We start from the raw sequence: 18,836 nt of genomic DNA on the forward strand, positions 1-18,836 counted from the left end.
GACACGTGGAGGGTGAGGAGAGACACGTGTGGAGGGTGAGGAGAGACACGTGGGTGAGGAGAGACACAGAGGGTGAGGAGAGACACGTGTGGAGGGTGAGGAGAGACACGTGGAGGGTGAGCAGAGACACATGTGGAGGGTGAGGAGAGACACGTTTGGAGGGTGAGGAGAGTCACGTGTGGAGGGTGAGGAGAGAGACGTGTGGAGGGTGAGGAGAGAGACGTGTGGAGGGTGAGGAGAGACTTGTGGAGGGTGAGGAGAGACGTGTGGAGGATGAGGAGAGACACGTGGAGGGTGAGGAGAGACGTGGAGGGTGAGGAGAGACGTGGAGGGTGAGGAGAGACGTGGAGGGTGAGGAGGGACACGTGGAGGGTGAGGAGGGACACGTGGAGGGTGAGGAGGGACACGTGGAGGGTGAGGAGAGACACGTGGAGGGTGAGGAGAGACACGTGGAGGGTGAGGAGAGACACGTGGAGGGTGAGGAGAGACACGTGGAGGGGGAGGTGGAGGGTGAGGAGAATCAGAGTTGGAGGGTGAGGAGAGACGGAGGTGGAGGGTGAGGAGAGACGGAGGTGGAGGGTGAGGAGAGACCGAGGTGGAGGGTGAGGAGAGACCGAGGTGGAGGGTGAGGAGAGACCGAGGTGGAGGGTGAGGAGAGACCGAGGTGGAGGGTAAGGAGAGACCGAGGTGGAGGGTGAGGAGAGACCGAGGTGGAGGGTAAGGAGAGACCGAGGTGGAGGGTAAGGAGAGACCGAGGTGGAGGGTAAGGAGAGACCGAGGTGGAGGGTAAGGAGAGACCGAGGTGGAGGGTAAGGAGAGACCGAGGTGGAGGGTAAGGAGAGACCGAGGTGGAGGGTAAGGAGAGACCGAGGTGGAGGATAAGGAGAGACCGAGTTGGAAGGGAATCAGAAGTGGAGGAGAGAGAGAGGTGGAGGGTGAGGAGAGACAGTGGTGGAGTGGGGGGAGGGGAGGATATCACTTTTACTTCCTTTCCTAGTGTAAGGTAACGCCCCCACCCCACAGGCCCTGCCGGGGCCGAGAGCAGATCACTGTTTGCATCAGCCGTCACCCGAGACCGCTCCGTACTTGTTGGTAAATAGAGGTTCACTATCTGTTGATAATGGGATTCACTTGGGGGGCTGACTTACCTCCTCCACCCCCAGGGCCAACACTGAGAAGGCATCAGAGACCTGGTGCTGCCTATGCTGCAGTACTGCGAGAGAGAGGGATGGGGGTGTGGGCAGAGGAAGAGGAGTGGGGTTAGAGAAGGGACAGGTGGGGAGAGAAAGAGGAGAGAAGGGACAGAGACAGAAAAGGAGCAAAAAAAGAATTATAGAGAGTAAAGAGGAGAGTTGGGGAAAATGAAAACATTACGAGAGAACATGTAGCAAAGAGATGGAGAGAGAAGATGGGAGAGAGTAAGGACGCAGCCAAGAGATAGGGCAGAGACAAAAAGAATCGAAACAATACAAAAGTATTTTCCAAACTCGTAAATAACCACGGGCCAAACAACTGATCTGCAATGAAGCATCCGAATCCGGTATATCATGACGTTAACCATGCAATAAAAACAATAAATAAAAAAATACCAAAAAACACGTATACACCATGTTGACCCTTTTCCATGCAACGTATTCTAAAACGCCATTCTCATTCATACATTCACAGCAAACCTGTTCACAAGAGTGACAGAAAATGTGGTATTAGTGTTACATTTTTGTTTACATCCATACCCGCTCACTTATGCAATTAAAGGATTCATGACCACACGGTTAAACAAAATGTACTGATTGGCCTTGCTGTGAAGGAGAAACACGTGTTGACACACACTCCCGATCTGTGAAACGTTCACCCCACTTTCTCGAAATTGAAACCAGTGCATGTGTCCGACGAACTTCCTGCCGCTTATCTGAATGCACCAGTGGCAGAAGATAGTCACCATCTTGCAACAACACAATTAAAGGGAGGCATGTCTGTCTCTCCCCACCGCCACATGTCTCTGAGTCTTACTGTCTTATGCGAGATCTCCCTCTAGGAGACAGCTGACACCGACTCTTCCCCTGAGACAGTACGGGAGATGCGTGTGTGTGCATAGTGTGTGTGTCTATATGTATATATCTGTGTGTGTATGCATGTGTGTGTGTTTGTATGTGTATATGTTTGTGTATGCATGTGTGTGTTGGTGTGCAAGTATGGGTGTGTCATTGTGTTCATTTGTCTTCATGGATGTGTACACATATGTTTGTGTGTATACCTATGTCTGTGTATGTTGGGGTGCGTGCTTGTTTATATGTGTATGTGGGGTTGGTGTGTTGGTGTGCATGTATATGCATGTCTGTGTGGGTTTGTATATGTTCATATGTGTGTGTAAATGCAGGTGTGTGTTTGTATGTGTGCATAGTTGTGTATGCATGTGATCAGAGGGAAGAGTGCACTTGAGGGCAAAGAGGAAAAAATACAGGGAAGAGTATGTGAGGGCAGAGAGAAAATACAGCGGGAAAAGCACGTGAGGGCAGAGAAAAAAATACAGAGGGAAGAGTCCATGTGAGGGAGGAGAGAAAAATAGAGAGGGAAGAGCTCATGTGAGAGCAAAGCGAAAAATACAGAGGGTAGGGCGCATGTTAGACCGGAGATAAAAACAGAGGGAAGAGAGCATGTGAGAGCAGAGAGAAAAATATAGAGAGAAGAACACATGCGAGGGCAGAGAAAAAAATACAGAGCGAAGAGCACATGTGAGAGCATAGAGAAAAAATGCAGAGGGAAGAGTACATGTGAGGGAAGAGAGACAAATACAGAGGGAATAGCATGTGTGAGGAAAGAGAAAAATAGAGAGGGAAAAGCACATGTGAGGGCAGAGTGAAAATACAGAGGGAATAGCACATGTGAGACCAGAGAGAACAAGCGGCCGTAAAACTGAAAGTGATGGCGATCGCGATCAAACATCAAAGCGGCTGTGCGGCCGCGAAAGTGAAAGCAAATGGTGTGCAGGCTGCCAAATGGTGCGCACGCCTGGCGCACATGCACTGTATTTGGAGGCCTGAAAGCACTCGTTTGCACTTCCAGATCCCCCATTTACAAAAGCTCTCGCGAGAGCAGAGCTAAAGCGCTGGCTCAGGCGAGACCTAAAAAAGAGCTGCAGTCTCACTATTTTAATAAAGATTTTGATACGTATTTAAACATTTTACATACTTATAGACTCACATTTTGGGGCTGATTACGATGTCTCAACTTCATATCGGATTCATTTCCAACCGACTTGCGATTGGCGGTTCCGCACGACTGATAACAATGCTTCCAAACACTGTTAGAAAGGATTCCAATTGAGTTCAATGTGAGCCTATGTGAAAATGGGTGTCTACGAAAAACCTTGCACCCTGTCACGGATATCCCATGGTGCCTGCCATGTAGTGAATCGTTTTACAGGTGGGTCCCTTGGGTACCAACACAGCCCCCAACCAGAGGGCTCAGGATGAATGGGGGCCTGCTAGGGACCCCAAAGTCAGTTTCTGACAGCCTTTTCGTGTCGGACACACCGAGTCGGAAAGGCTGTCAGAATCCGACATTGTAATCAATCGGTCAGAAACGCTGTCTGTAGAGCTGTACCAATCTGCTCTGACCAACTTGGATTCTCCGAATGCCGGTCGGAACCGATTCAGAATGACCAACAGTTTCCCTTCTGACGACGAGCATCGTAATTGGTCGGCTGGAATCGTTTCCGACCGAGTCGGGTGGATGGGTTCCGACACGGTCTAGGGGAATCGGACTGTCGGTCGGAGACTTTCCGCACTTCATCTTAATCGACCCCTTTGTGTCTTGTGTATCAGTAGAATGTCAGCATGGTCTCATACTGTTTGTCATGAACATACCATGCAATCAGCAATACATTCTATAGCCTCCAAAGGTGCCCATAGCAAAGAATGAGGACATGTCTCAAGGCTCAGATCCGGGCTCGCCTGCTAACCATGCAACACCAGAGACAATTCAAAGCTCGATATTTAAGTTTAAAAGCAGCCAAATCTAGAGCCCCTTTATACCTATCGATGACCTTCCAGGTCTACAACCCCACTGCTCCTCCCCGCTCCATCGCCAACTGGAAACAATTCATCTGAAATGATGGCGATCCTTCAATGGAGGCGGGCTGCTGAAAGCAGTTGGAGCAAAAGACCTCAAAAGGACCAACTGCCTCTCCAGCAAAGCCTGAAATGGTTCTTGCCCAATGAGCAAACACGATTCCCAGCACACACGCTTACCAGAAAACACGATTGCTCTATTTCTACCTCCAGATTAGGTAGCATCCACTCCCACCCGCCTTTGACCACCTCCCCATTCACCTTGAACCTTGGACCGCCCATGTCATAATGAGGCCTTAAAGCTAATTTGCATCTGGCAGATAGCATATGCATGTATGAAATCAGTACAATTCATAAACATCGGTTCTTGCTAATCAGTGCAATTACTAAGGAGGCAGATCATGTGCACATGTTTACTATCTGACCAAAAATCTGCAGATATTGGAAGTCAATATTTATATTATGTCAAAAGCAAATGGTGCAGGTAAAACTGTCTTTCCGGAGATGGTCATTAGAGGAATTTTAAAAGAGTGCAAACTGGAAAGCTAGTTTTGCATTTTTTCATATGGTTTCAGTTCGCCAGCCTATCCCCGTGGTTTTCACATAGTGCTGTGAACTGTCATTTTTAATCTGGTCTTTTAAAAAGCTTTATGCCAACCTAGATGCTGCTCTCTAGAAAATTGTTAAGAAATAAAAAATACATACTCGCACTAAACTAGGCATTACAAGATCTGTGATCCCTTCCCTTGAACAACTGATCATAAATTCATTAGAAAAAATATTTTGAGTAATTTAAGTTAGCAAGTTTATAGTTTACTCACAGATTATGCACAAAGAACTGTAAGAATTAAACAGCATTATAAATGCGCATTACAAAGTGCTTGCGAGCCTGCGAATTATGGGTGCAGAACTTCAGTGCAGTCCAAGAACCAATGTGAGGTGCTCAATCTGCCATTTCTATGAACACTGCAATGATGGAATCCCCATTGAAAATAAGAGAGTGGGAGAGGGTTAATGTCTGGAATGGGCCTCCTACTCCAACATTCTAATGTTTGCCTCTCTTGGTCTCCCCTACTGATTTACAACATTCTACCCTGTGTTGTTGGAATGCTCTAATAGCATTAAAGGTATTTTGCCTTGGCTGTTTCTGGTTGTTAAAGGCACTTTCCCTCTGTAAACACCCTCTTCCGTATCACCAGCTTATAGCTCAGGTAAAGGGCCTTTTTTTTTTTTTTTTGTAAATATGTTTATTAACATTCAAGATCATACAAATACATGACAATCAGTAATCGACCCTTGCTGAAAACATCTAAGTGGGCAATTGCACTAGAATAACCATGCTCGCTGAACCCCGCTGACATATTCTCTGATTAATCGCTCCTCCTACAAACCTTACAATAAAGTCACTAGCAATTCCACCATCGGAGCAGCTTGCAAGGCCACATTTACAGACATATTAACCATGGAGCCTCTGTTCAACAGGTTCAGTGCATAAGCAATATGACTAATCCTAAACTGATCAACTAACCCTGAGTACAACCCCTCCCCCTATCCTCCCCCCCCATCTCCTCCGGCATGACTTGTTGTCGTAGTATATGGGCAGACATTCAGTTCCGTATGGGACACCCTAACACAGGACCACTGGGAACGCAAGTAAGGCAGTGCCTGATCCCCTCGGTACTCCACTAGCCCGACATAGTCGAGGGTTGACTCTGCGCTCCCTCATTCTCCAAGGCCCCCTCCCCACCAGAGTCGGCATTTTTTAATAGCACTGCCAGTGTCCCCCAGGCTTGGGCCGTCTCCAATGCTCTGTCGCTATGGGCACGGCTGGCCAACTGTAATCTAATAACCATTTCGCAGTCCGCCCACCGGGTAAACTCCGCTCTCCACTTCTGCAACCTCGCCCCACGCTGCGCCTTCCAATTAGTAGTAATTTCCCGCTTGGCCAGTACCAGCCCCAGATCTATGAATTTACTGGTTACTTTAGTCTTGGAAGTGTGAGGGAACCAGTGTAACAGGCACGGACTCATTCCAAATTCAATCTCCCTGTCTGTGATAGTGCAAAGCAAGGACCACACCTCCCACCAGTAGCCTCTGATCCGAGGACAGCTCCACAGCATATGGAGAAAATCAGCACCCTCCATTCGACAGCGTGGGCAGGGAATCAGGTAAAGGGCCTTTTACCAGCCGCTGTGCAATGCTCTACTGAATGTTTCTAAATCCTTCAGCTATCATTGAAAGCAATTTTAGATTTTGGGAAAGGTACATAAAGGTCACGCAGAAGAAAATTCTATTTGTACATTAAACTTGCATAGATGTTTGCACTACAAAAAGGTGCTGATGAAAGCTGCAAGCAAATATGTTATATAATGAAAAGTATACAACGAATGACAGAAAGGAAAAGGCGCAGCTGTGAACTAATATAAACCTTCGACAACAAGCTATCGCTAACTTTCAAAAGCTCTGTCCACCCTTCCCTAGCCCCTGTTCATATGAAAATCCCCATATTTCATGTATGATAGGCAGGGTGAATGTTGATTGGGTGCTTGTGACATGAGCCAGTTTTGATTGGCTGTAAGTCATCAACTATGCACCAATGCTAAAAAGGCATATTGTTTTAGGGCGAGCTAATGAGCACTTTGTGGAATAGAGGGTATCTTTAGAATTGTCACCAAGACCAGAATACTGCTGAGTAATAATGAACACTTATTTCTCGAGGATTTCAGCTTCCTGCAGTCAATTCCCAGTGGCAGAACATAGGGATGCACGAAGGTAGAGCGCTATCCTTCATAGGTTCTCTTTATTTACAAATGATGCTGTTAAATATTGGTTAAGGACATACGCAGACATAGCATCTTTTGTGGGAGAGAAGATCCACATCCCACTGTTTCGTCAGTCACTTGCCTACTCTAGCTGGTAATAAATAAATATATATATTTCTGTTACATGTAAAGTATTTATAGGGAAATGTCCAAGTTCTCTTGAGATTTAATGAAGACTGACATCAAACAAGGTTGGTTTGAGCTGGTTGTCCAGTTCTGTCATTGAACTAATCTGCCATTTCTGCACGTCATCTTTCCCTGTGGACAATTAAACAAAAAGATACGCTTGGTTGGACAGCATTAAGAAACCATGCTTTCTCCTGCTTTATTGGGACTCAGTCTATTTCAATGATTAGAAAGTGAAATCCTGATCTTCTTCCCTGGACTTCAAATGTATTGATACAAGACCAGAGGAAATCTCAGGTTGTATTGGCCATGAGGTAAGTCTTTCTTTTCAGAGACTTTTTATGGTATAATTTTCTCACTAAATGTAATTGTAAAAATCTTCGCTGAAGCTCAAAGAAATATTCACTCTGACTCATCTTTATTCAGACGGTGCTTTGCACAGTTTCAGGTACTTGCTTTAAAGTTTTGCTTGACTAAAACTGAATTCAACAGATAAAATCCACTTTGTACAATTATTTCCCCAAATCTGAAGATGGTGTAGGACTGACTACTATTTTAATGACACCTCTTACCAATAGGGGACATTCAATTTGACTTCTAAATTCTATATCCTGTTATAATTTCTCTAACACCAGAGGTGTCTCGATAAAATATGTAAAACTTGTTCAAAAGATTTAGAGACGCTTTTGTTAGATGCAGGTTAATCCTCCATTATGCTGCCAAATTACTCTGATCTTTAGATATCAGCCTTCAATTAACTCAACAATACATAGGGGGTTACGGAGAGTTTGGCAGACAGGGTACGCCAAACAGGTGGTCCACCTGCTCCAGTTAGAGTTGGGCAGACCATCATGTTTCCGCCAGCAGTTTCTCAGCTGGCGGAAACCATACACCGATGGGCTTCGGGCTGTTGATGACAGGACATTACTTGCCCACCCTATTTAAAGTGGACAATCAGATGTACTTTTTTCTGCTCTGGACCACCAGGAAAAGCCTGGCAGTCCCAAGCAGAAAAAAAGGAAAAAGTACCCCCACACCCTGGGAGAAGACTCCTAAGGCATCAGGGTCATTAGTTTGTTTTGCAAAAGCCAACTCTCTATTTGGAAGTTTGATTTTCTAAAACACAAACGTTTACTGACCGGCTGCTTGAAACATGGTGTCAACTCAACAAACATTTAGTGCCTTCAGAGGGGTCACCATGGCAGGGGTCCTGTGAAAGCACAGAGATTTCCACTAGGTTGACGAAGATCTGTAACTATTACAGGTGATAGTCCACCCAGGTGGTGAAGAAAATGTACTCCATCATCCTGTGGGCAGTGGGCTACCCGCTAAACTGTAAATGAGGACCTTAGTCTTTAGTAAATACTGCAGTTCAGTACTTATGTACCAATGGGATTGGTAAGGGTGGATGTTTGTTGGGGTTCCTATGATGAACGAGGTTCTGTCAGACTTTTCCAATAAAACTAAAGCTTCCGACCTTCATATCCTGGAAGAGGAGGTGAAGAGACAACTTCAAGAATATATGAGGCCGAAACACATGAACGATTGATCACCAATTTGTTAAAAGGCCTTCAATGTGCACTAAATCAGCCCATGCATCCAGCAGAGAAGAAACTCCTGCCACCTTGGATCAAAACAAGAAGTCCATCAACCAGTCAGCAGTCTATGACACCATAGGCCACCTTATTTTTGTTTTGTATGCTCAAGGGATGGGCTGGACCGGCCTGGAGATAAGTTAGATCAGATCAAATTTTTCCTTTCTCATTGCAGTCAACAAGTCAGGATAAGAGCTTTTGATTCATCCTCCGCACATTTCCATGCAGTGTTTCCCAGGGCTTTCTCCTGTCCTGCCTCGTTTTCAACATTCATATCTGCATGCTGGCACAGCGATGCCCATCAACTGCACACTTGATCTCACAAAGATCCTAGAAATGAATTTAACATTGAAGGAGGGAAGACCTTCAGAGGACAGGGATCGATGCTGTAGCATTCTCTGAGCCTGAGCCTAATATCTGCACCAAACTTTATGTACTTTAGAAAGAATCCGAAAACTGAAATTTTCTGGGTCATTCATAAATGTAGTAAAAGTTCATGTGGGTTTCAACAAAGCATATTAGTTTAGGACCTCACCTTTCCTAACTGGACTCTAACTTCCCTCCACACAGTACCACATTTTCTCATTGTATGTAACACTTTGAAGTAACTGTACGACTGCATGTAGTGTGCCTCAAAACTCCTCAGTAAAAACAAAACATCAGAAATTTGGGACTATCGGTTTGGGAGAGATTGCTTTATAGTGGTAATGAATTTACTTGTTTTATTGTTGTGTTTGTTCTTTTATGTGCATATAATATGATGTGTTTACAATTTTTGTGTATTTATTAAGTGCGTGGGGGTCAATAACCGCTAGTTCGAGAATACTTTGTCTTAAGGAGGATAATAACAGTAGCGTTAAGGGCAAAACCCTATTGGTCTAGTTGAGAGTTTTGTGGATGGAGGAAATCTGTCAAAAAGTGGGTGATGTCCGCTTTGCCTTATTTGGAGAATATAGGATCTTTATCCACACTAAATAGGGCAGGCAGGACAGTCACCAATGTTTGGCAGTGTCAGTTTCCGTACAGAGATAGAATTTAACATTATCTTCCAGCATGAAAGCTATCTGTTAGAAAGAACACAGTCACGCATATGGAATTTCAAGTCCATTATTTAGCAGGAATGTAAAATTTCTTTTGGAAAGAAATTAGCTGAATAATGAGGTTTTGTTTAGGTGGAGAAACTAAACAAGATCCTTGAGTGATTCTATGAAATGTGTTTTCTTTGAACATGTACACACAACAGAACTTCAAAGACATTTCCCAGTAGTTAGCAGAGTTAAATAATGATTAATTATAGACTGGTCCTTTGTCTCAATAAAGATGTGGCTACACCCTTAATTACAATCTCATAAAACAAAAGGATATTTAAAGAATCAGATTTTACAAAGCCACACAAACTTATCTCAAGGATATTTCACACTAATTAGAGAGTCAATTTTATTTTCCTCTCCATTTCACAACAATGAATCATGACTAAACCTTTTATGACTTTCAAAAAAGCTTGTGCAAAAGCAATAACCACTTACACTTGGTAAATTGTGGCCTCTTATTTTATGGAAGTTGAGATGAGCCTGATTATTATTATCCCCAACACTGTATTCAACTCTGTACTTTCCCAGGACCAGAACCTACATTTTGTAAAAACTTTAGAAGAGGAATTATGCTCTTGTTTGGAGATCTATACTGGCTTCATATAAGATCCCTTTATTTTATGTGGTGCTCGTAAATAATTTCTGAGAGGCAGTATAATTAGTTGCACATTGTACTAAAAGGGTGAAATCCCTCAGGCAGAAGATGGAAGAGAAGGAAAGGTTGTTAAAAAGGGCAATAAAAACAATGGGGACTATATACCAACTGCATTTTGTAGCACGTTCGGTAGTTCATGGTAGTATACGTTTAGTAGCACTAAAATAGCACTGCTAAACATACTAGAAGATGCTATTCAATAACCTACATGCAGTGGTCTCTGCCCCTGCTTTCTTTTATGTGTGGAGACCTGCACCAATGACTCTGGAGAGCGTCGTACATGTAGATATACGTTTTAATTGTAAATGTGAGAGGGATAGGAGAGTGGCTGAAATGAGGAATACTTACTGAATGAAAGGGGTTAACGGAGGAGTAAGGAGGGGCTCAGGGAGAGACATGCGGCCACCCATAAACGAGTAAGCCCATAGCTTTTTAAAACTGCACATCTATAGTTACTACAGCCAAAAAGGGCACAACAAAATTTAAATTTAAAAATGAATTCAACTTACAAACTAATTAAAATAATTTAAATTAATTCTGTACATAACTTTCATTAACGTTTACTGCAAAATAAAAATATAAATGTTATACTTTTGTTGGGATTTCTTTAAATCTTAGTACAACTGATAATAATTTATGTCTACAATTGTTTTTAAAGTTTAATCAACTTTTATATTCATATAATTAAATAAGTCAAAATTAAGTTAGTAATGCTGTAGCATTGTTTTTATTCTTTAATGTATGTACAATCATTTACAGTAATATTGATCTTAAAAATATGTCTACATAGGTTTTTCAACTTTAGCAAACTTTTAAACTTTTCCTGATACTTTACCACAGGGAGATCCCTGCCAGGAGATAGAGAGCTCTGCCGATGACTGAAAAATTATGCGTAGTAACTTTACACTTGTAAATTAGGCTTCAGGGGGTGGGGACATGTAAGCCTACACTTTGTAGTAAATTTACACTCATGAATGATGACTAGCTTAAAGTACTAAATCTGCTACAAAGTGTAAGAGTAAACTCACATGTGTAAATGTACTCATGATTAAATGTACCTCTGTGAATAGCCCCCAATATTTGAATACTAAGTAAAATTCAGACTACAGAACCCTGTGAAGGGATTGTGGTGATCGTTCTTATTTGTACAGTGTACCATAGCATCAGACTTAAAATGTAACTAAGGATTTGAAGAGTATAATAAAATGTTGCAAGTTACCAAATTCTGGCCTCAACAATCTTTTGTAAAGTCTGTTTGCCTGCAAATTTATTAGAGAGAGCTAGGGACATGGACACACTTATCTGTAGCAGAGGTTCAAATAAAATAAGCAAGAAGAAAAGTGCTTTCTTCAGGTGGACTCACTAAGATCGTTTCTCTAGGGTCCTTTTGCTCTTATTGTGAATTTATTATGCCTTGACAGAATGTGTTTCCTAGCAAGTATGTCATCTTTTACCACACTTAAGTCGCTGGGGGGTAAAGATCCAGCTGACTCTGCTATTAACAATCCATTATGAAGGCGATAATGCAAAACAGTTAACTTTTCAAAAATGGGTTTCATCAGAGGCTAGTTTGGATGTGAAAACATTCTAGATATTATTAATAGTCCAAACTTATGCAAAGGTTCGGACATTACCATTGCCACAGTAAGGACAGAGGCACAGAGGACATTTGTAGAACTGATTTTATTTTTAAGATGTTGTAAGCAGGAATTATGAAAAAGAACAAACAATGTGAATTCTTACTTGGGAACGTAGGTGTCATTTTCAACAGGGCACCATGCGAAGACCTCACATGTCTTAGTGTTGTTATTGTTATTGTAGGGTATGCATCTTCCAGTCATCACCCCTAAAGAAAAAGATGGGAGAAACTAATATCAATTTAAATGACATATGGAAAGATTTACTAAAGTTTTTCTCTGGCTTAAGACCTCATACAGGGCCATGTGTATGAACACATTTTACCATGGACACAGAATGGATAAAACCCTTTGATACATCTGGCCCACAGTATTTAGATAATAACAGTCCTTAGACTGATTAAGACTTTCTAAAGTCAAACCCTTTGCCAGTCATATCCATCCTTCCAGCTTGCCACAGTCTTAAGAAGAACGTCACCAAACTTTAGTAAATCAGATTCATAATGATTGATGCTGCCCATCATGAGTTCATTGCTATGATAAGCAAACGCTGATATATTAACCAGGTGATGTGCTTCTGCATTATGGCTGCACCACATTAGTCACACTAAGACTACAGGTTACAAAATATTGTTTCAAACAAGGAAATATATTTACTTACTTTTCTAGTTCATCAAAATACTTCAGTGTACAAATCAAAAGAATACCCAAGTGTCTGAAAAGTTTCAGCACTCCGCCCATCATCTCCTTGTGTTTGCTTTGTTCACACTGAGTTGGCAGGGTATGCCCAGACATGGGTCCCTTGCTCACTTTGCCACTGGATTCAAGCTAGCCTGGCTGATGAAGGGTGTTACCCAGAAACCGGTCCCAGGATGCTTGTTTCCGGTTCAGGGAAGACCTGGCTTGGCAGTTTGGGCTGGATTGTTCCCATGAGGCACAGGGTTAAGACTGATTTGCATATAGCTGGGTCTGAACGGAGGTGGTGAGGTGAGCTAAAGAATGATGATGGATTCAACCCAGATCTGTGACTGGGGGTGAGTGTCTGAAAAGTTTCAGCACTCCATCCATCATCTCCTTGTGTTTGCTTTGTTTACCCAATAAGCAGCAGACACTATTTTGAACCTAAAAGGCTTCATGCACAGTACTACATTCAGGTCACAGGCCACTACTAGTTAAATTTGGCCTTGGGCTATTCCTAGTAATACATTCATGAAAGAGTTTCCAATAGCACAAAGACAGTTATGCTGGAAAAACAGGCTTCAGTGACTGCATCATCAACTTCATCGCGCCCCACACTCTCGCCTCCACAGACTACACCCTCCTCTGCGACCTCAAATTTCACTAGGACAACTTCAATGACAAGAACACCTCATCCCTGCTGGAGAAACTCGCCACCGTTGGACTCAAATAACTGCTCAGCTCCCCAACCCACTCAGCAGGACACACGCTCGACCCCATCTTCTCCGCCAGCAACAACATCTCCTTCAGCCACTCCTCTGAGCTCCTTTGGACCGACCACCACTGTGTCCACTTCTCCTTCACCAAACCCACCGTACACCACCAAGCCAACTGCTAACCTCGTAGAAGTTGGAACAAAATCACCGAAGAACAGCTCACCACCTCCCTCAGCAAAACCCCATCACCGAAATCCACGGACGCTAATACAACAGCATGCAACCTTGACCGATGGATCTCCAACAGCCCGACACACTGGCTTCCCTAGAGACAGCCCCAGGCAAGCCACACTCCAAGAAAGCCAGCTGGTTCTCTCCTGCCCTTCATGAATCCAGACGCACAATTACACGGCTCGAGAAGAGATGGCAGAGCACCAAGACCCCGGAAGGTCACTCAGCTTTCAAAACTGCGGTCAACGCACACAGCCACTTCATTAGAACAACAAAGAAAGTGACACCACCAGAAAAGATCAATGCTAATGCACTCAAAAGCAAAGCACTTTTCGCTGTGGTCAAATAATTCACCACACCCAGTACAGAGACAGCAGACATCCCACCATCACAAGACCTCTTCAACAACCTCGGCACCGTTTTCCACTGCAAGAATAAAGAGATATACAACAGCTTCGACAGCCTTGATATCCAAGATCCTCTCACCCCACCCGCAACCACCACACCCATCGATACTGCAACACAGCAGACCCTGCTCAGCAGGACCCCCCTACCCGCTGCCGACACCCTCAAGATCATGAAGAGCATCCACTCCGGAGAACCCTTGGACTCCTACCCGCACCATATCTTTAACAGAGCCGGCACCTCTATCGCTCCCGAACTCTGCCACTCCATCAAATTCTCCATCTTCTCTGGCACCTTCTGGGAAGACTGGACACACTCAGAGATCAACCACTTGCTGAAGAAAAACTCTGCTGACCCAAAGGACCTCAAGAACTTCAGACACATCAGTCTTCTCCCCTTCCCTGCCAAGGTCATCGAGAAGGCCATCAACTCCCAACTTTCCGAGTTCATCAAAGAAAACCACATCCTGGACCTCTCCCAATCCCGCTTCAGAAGCAACCACAGCACTGAGACTGCCCTCCTTGCCGTCACAGATGATGTCCGCACTCCTGACTGAGGCAAAACTGCTGCCCTCATCCTCCTTGACTTCTCGGCCATCTTTGATACTGTATGCAAAAGACTCCATGACGCAGCAATCTGCGAAAAAGCCCTGGAATTAATCCACTCCTTTCTTACCGGCCAAACACACAGTGTCAGACTACCACAAGTCCACTCTGAACCCACAGAGATCAGCTGCGGAGTGCTTCAGGGCTCCTCCCTGAACCCCACTCTCTTCAACATCTACATGGCAACGCTCGTGCCCGTCATCAGGAACCACAGACTCTACATCGCCTCCTACGCCGAAAACATCCAGCTGATTCTCTCTCTCTCACTAACAAACCCAAGGTTGCCAAGGACAACTTCCACGACAGGAGGAATGCTGTTGCCACCTGAATGAACAACAGCTGTCTCAAGCTCAACTCAAAGAAGATCGAAGTGCTCATCTGGGGCTTCACCTCCTCCCTCCACCTGGGATGACTCCTGGTGGCACTCAGCATTTAGAACCCCCCCACATCCACAGACGATGCACAAAACTTCAACAGCATCCTGGATTCCTCGCTCACCATGAACCACCAGATCAACGCTGTCTCATCATCCTGCTTCCACACACTATGCCTGCTCTGAAGAATCTTCAAGTGGAACCCCACTGAGTCCAGAAATAGCGTCACCAACGCACTCATCAGCAGCAGCAGACTTGATTACGCCAACGCACTGTATGCTGGCATCCCCCAGAAAATCCATAAGAAACTGCAGAAAATTCAGAATGGCTCCACCATACTCATCCCCAACATGCCCTGCTGCAGTCACATCACCGGCCACCTGAGAAACCTACACTGGCTCCCAGTCAACAAATGAGTCACCTACAAGCTCCTCATACACACCTACAAAGCCCTTCATGACGCTGGACCTGTGTACCTCAACCACCGCCTCGCATACCACGTGTCCACTAGAGACCTCCACCCTGCCCAAATAGCCCTGGCCATCATCCCATGTATCCACAAGACCATGGCTGGAGGAAGAGCCTTCTCCTACCTCACAGCAAAGACCTGCAACACCCAACCTCTCTACCTCAGGCAATCACTGTCACTGCCTCAATTCAGGAAGGACCTCAAGACCTGGCTCTTTGACTTTACCACAGTGCCTTTGACGGATCAGCATTCCTCCCCTCCCCCCAGTGCCTTGAGACCCTACCAGGTGAATAGTTGCGCTTTACAAGACACCTGATTGATTGATTGATTGATTGATTAGATTGTACCACTCATAGGCACATGCACCTCCTGCACATGCATATACCATGCAGGCACTACTCAATTCAATTCAAAAGATCTTTATTTGGCCTATCCAGCCATAAAAGGCAGGGAAAAATGATGTATCACATATAATAGTTCATCATTATTATTTCCACATTTGATGTATCAGCAATGAATAAAAATCATAAGACCGCAATAAAAACAGAACAGAAAAATACAATCTCTGTATTTCTGATTTATACAATAATATGAAACTGAAACCACACTAGCTTATTTATCACTAATAAAAGAAAGCTCCCTACGCGATTCAGGGAGTAATATTAACCCTCCATGTTTCTCCTAGCTCTAATAGCAGCTTTTGAAAAAGAACATATGTTGCAGCAAATATTCAAAGTTTTAACAATTGCAGGTGATATAAAGCCTCTTTGCGCCTGCGATGGCCAAGGAATTTTAACACTGGTTTAAGAAATTGTTTTCATGTATGATTAAAATAGTTAAAGATAAACATATAGTGCAACATGGACTGTTCCGAAATGCCATTCTGGGGAAGGATGGAGCAGAGTTCCTCTTGGTTACATGTGGTCCAGCAAAGGGCAGAAGCCGCCATACTGTCCTAGATCTAAATCGAAAGAGTTAAGATCTCTCCCAGTGCATTAATTTGAGTACGAGATAGAGGACTGGCTCATGAAAGGCAAGTGTCCTATGATAAAATGACAAAGTGCATTTCTTGGTCTCAACTGCGAGTCTAGTGTCATCACAGGACTGCACATATAGGGGCTTATTTATATGGAGAAAAGTGACGTACCAGCGGCGCAAGGGTGTTGTATCTAAGCCCCATAGCTGTTCAACCCAAAATTGATCTGCTTTCTTTATATTAGTAGGAGAAAAAAAGAGAGAGGACAGCCATAGGGCCTTTAGTGAGCTGGATATGTAACTCCGACATGGTATTACACAGCCATTGTCCAAGCCAAGACAATCCAGTCTAATGTCTCTGCAAAGCTTGGCACGGGGATTAGTGCAAACACTAACCCATAACCAGAGTGGTGCCAGATGAGTGATATAGCTCAAAGCTGTTGGAGGAAGGTATAAAACCTTCTGACAAATGCGATTTTCCTCTGACTGGAATAGGAAAGCATTTTGGTAACCCCAGATCCTTGCCCAATACATTGCCCTCAGGATGCACTGGGCATTATATATTTTTTTGCAAAGGCCAGATCTTACCTTAAAGTGTGCAGCTGGAGAGGTTATAAACCGTTCGCTCTGTTCTGCTAAGATGAAGGTGATTGTGGGACATCTGGGGGTGCCACGGTAATGAGTTGAAAGTGATTCCCAAATAACTAAATTCTCTGACATATACCAGGTGCTGGCCTTTAGTAACAAGTCTGTTTAAGGTTTTCAACCAGGCCCACAAGCCATGATTTGTGACGCGACATTGTTTGTTGTTAGATTAAGGTTACTCCTAAAGAGAATGAAGTGATCCACTAGAGTGCGCCAAGCGTTATGGGTACGAGCCACTATCATCTGCGTTTAACAACGCAGGTACCTAGACACCGGCAAATCTAGGAGTGTCAACAAGGCTGGCAGTCAGATAAGGACAGAAACCATTTATATATATGATGAAAAGTAGGGGGGCCAGGATGCAGTTGATCTTAAATGACATACCTCCTTTGGTGCTGATGCACACTTTGGCTTTCAGTCAGCAGGCAATACAAGAGGTTAACCAAGGGGACCTCAATACCAAGTTCCAGTAATATTAACCACAGCATGGACCTGTTCACAGAATCAAATGCAGCGGACATGACCACACACACTAGACCCTCACTACGCCACACCTCTCCATGTCCTGTATGCTCCTAAACATTCGCTCCCTCACTAAATATGCCACCAAAATTAGTGATCTGCTACAATACACACAAACTTGCTCTTCCTGGCCGAAACCTGGCTGACTCTCTTGTCAGCCCCTGTCATGACCACAGTAATCTCCCCCAGATACAAGATCTCAAGACTGCACGACAGGACAGGATAAACAAACCTGGAAGCACAATTGCTATAATCTTCAAAGAATCCATCCAATGCTCAACCAGCTTAAAAAGCCCCACCAGAAACATGGAAAACTTGGCCTTCAAGTCAAGTGATCGCTTCGAAAGCAGCACCAACAACGTCATTGAAATCTTCAACATAGGGAAAGACTTGACCTCTCTGGCAGCAAGCACCAGCACCATCACCATAGCTTCCATTCAGGACCTCTGCACTCAGCTGTTCCTATTCTTCAGCAACAAGATCACCACCATCTACAGCAACTTTGAGCCCCTAATGGACCCTTGCATACTTTCAGCCCTCCTGCCCGTCTTAGCCAACATCCAAGGACCCGCTTGATCATCTGACCCAATATTACCACTCAAGAAACCTCACCAATCATGCAGTCATACACTCCAGAGTATGCTCAGATCCCTGCCCTCATCACAGCTTTATCAAATGACTGCCTCCCACCAGCCCAGCCCTCACCCCAATCCTGAACAACTCAATCATTAGAGCCACTTACCCAGTGCCTTGAAACACGTCACAATACTCCCCTTCCTCAAGAAACCCTCAGCAGATCCAAAGCTGCTAGACAACTACTAGCTTATCTTCCTGCTACCTAACCCTGCAAGAGCCATGGAAAAGATGATAAAGGAAAGCATAGATACCATCCTCCATGACAACCACCTCCTCGACACCACTCAACTGGATTCATGCCCAACTACATTACAGAGAAATCTGGATGATCATAAACAGAGGTGACACCAAGGCCCTCATCTTACTGGATATGTGTGCAGCCCTTGATACTGTTTCCCACCCTATCTATACCTGTCAGCAAGAATCCAACATCTCAGGGACACTCACTTCACCGGATTTGCTCCTTCCTGACACGCAGCACCCCATCAGTCAGCTCTGCTGTCAACCTCATCTGCGGAGTTCTACAATGATCCTCACTCATCCCCACTATGTTCAATGCCTACATGACCCCACTCGTCAGCACT

At 44.4% G+C, this 18,836-nt stretch overlaps 1 protein-coding gene across 3 annotated transcripts in view; it reads right to left on the minus strand.

Moving 5' to 3' along the window:
* LOC146858930 (P2X purinoceptor 1-like) overlaps positions 1-18,836 on the minus strand; it is a 725,716-nt gene that overhangs the window by 273,097 nt on the left and 433,783 nt on the right. For all 3 annotated transcript variants that reach the window (XM_085649572.1, XM_085649574.1, XM_085649573.1), the window contains exon 5: positions 12,103-12,205. In XM_085649572.1, coding sequence (XP_085505698.1) covers positions 12,103-12,205 — 103 coding nt within the window. The remainder of the gene's footprint in view (positions 1-12,102; positions 12,206-18,836) is intronic.

The sequence above is a fragment of the Triturus cristatus genome, chromosome 3_2 (assembly GCF_964204655.1).
Source record: "Triturus cristatus chromosome 3_2, aTriCri1.1, whole genome shotgun sequence".
Taxonomy (NCBI): Eukaryota; Metazoa; Chordata; class Amphibia; order Caudata; family Salamandridae; genus Triturus; species Triturus cristatus.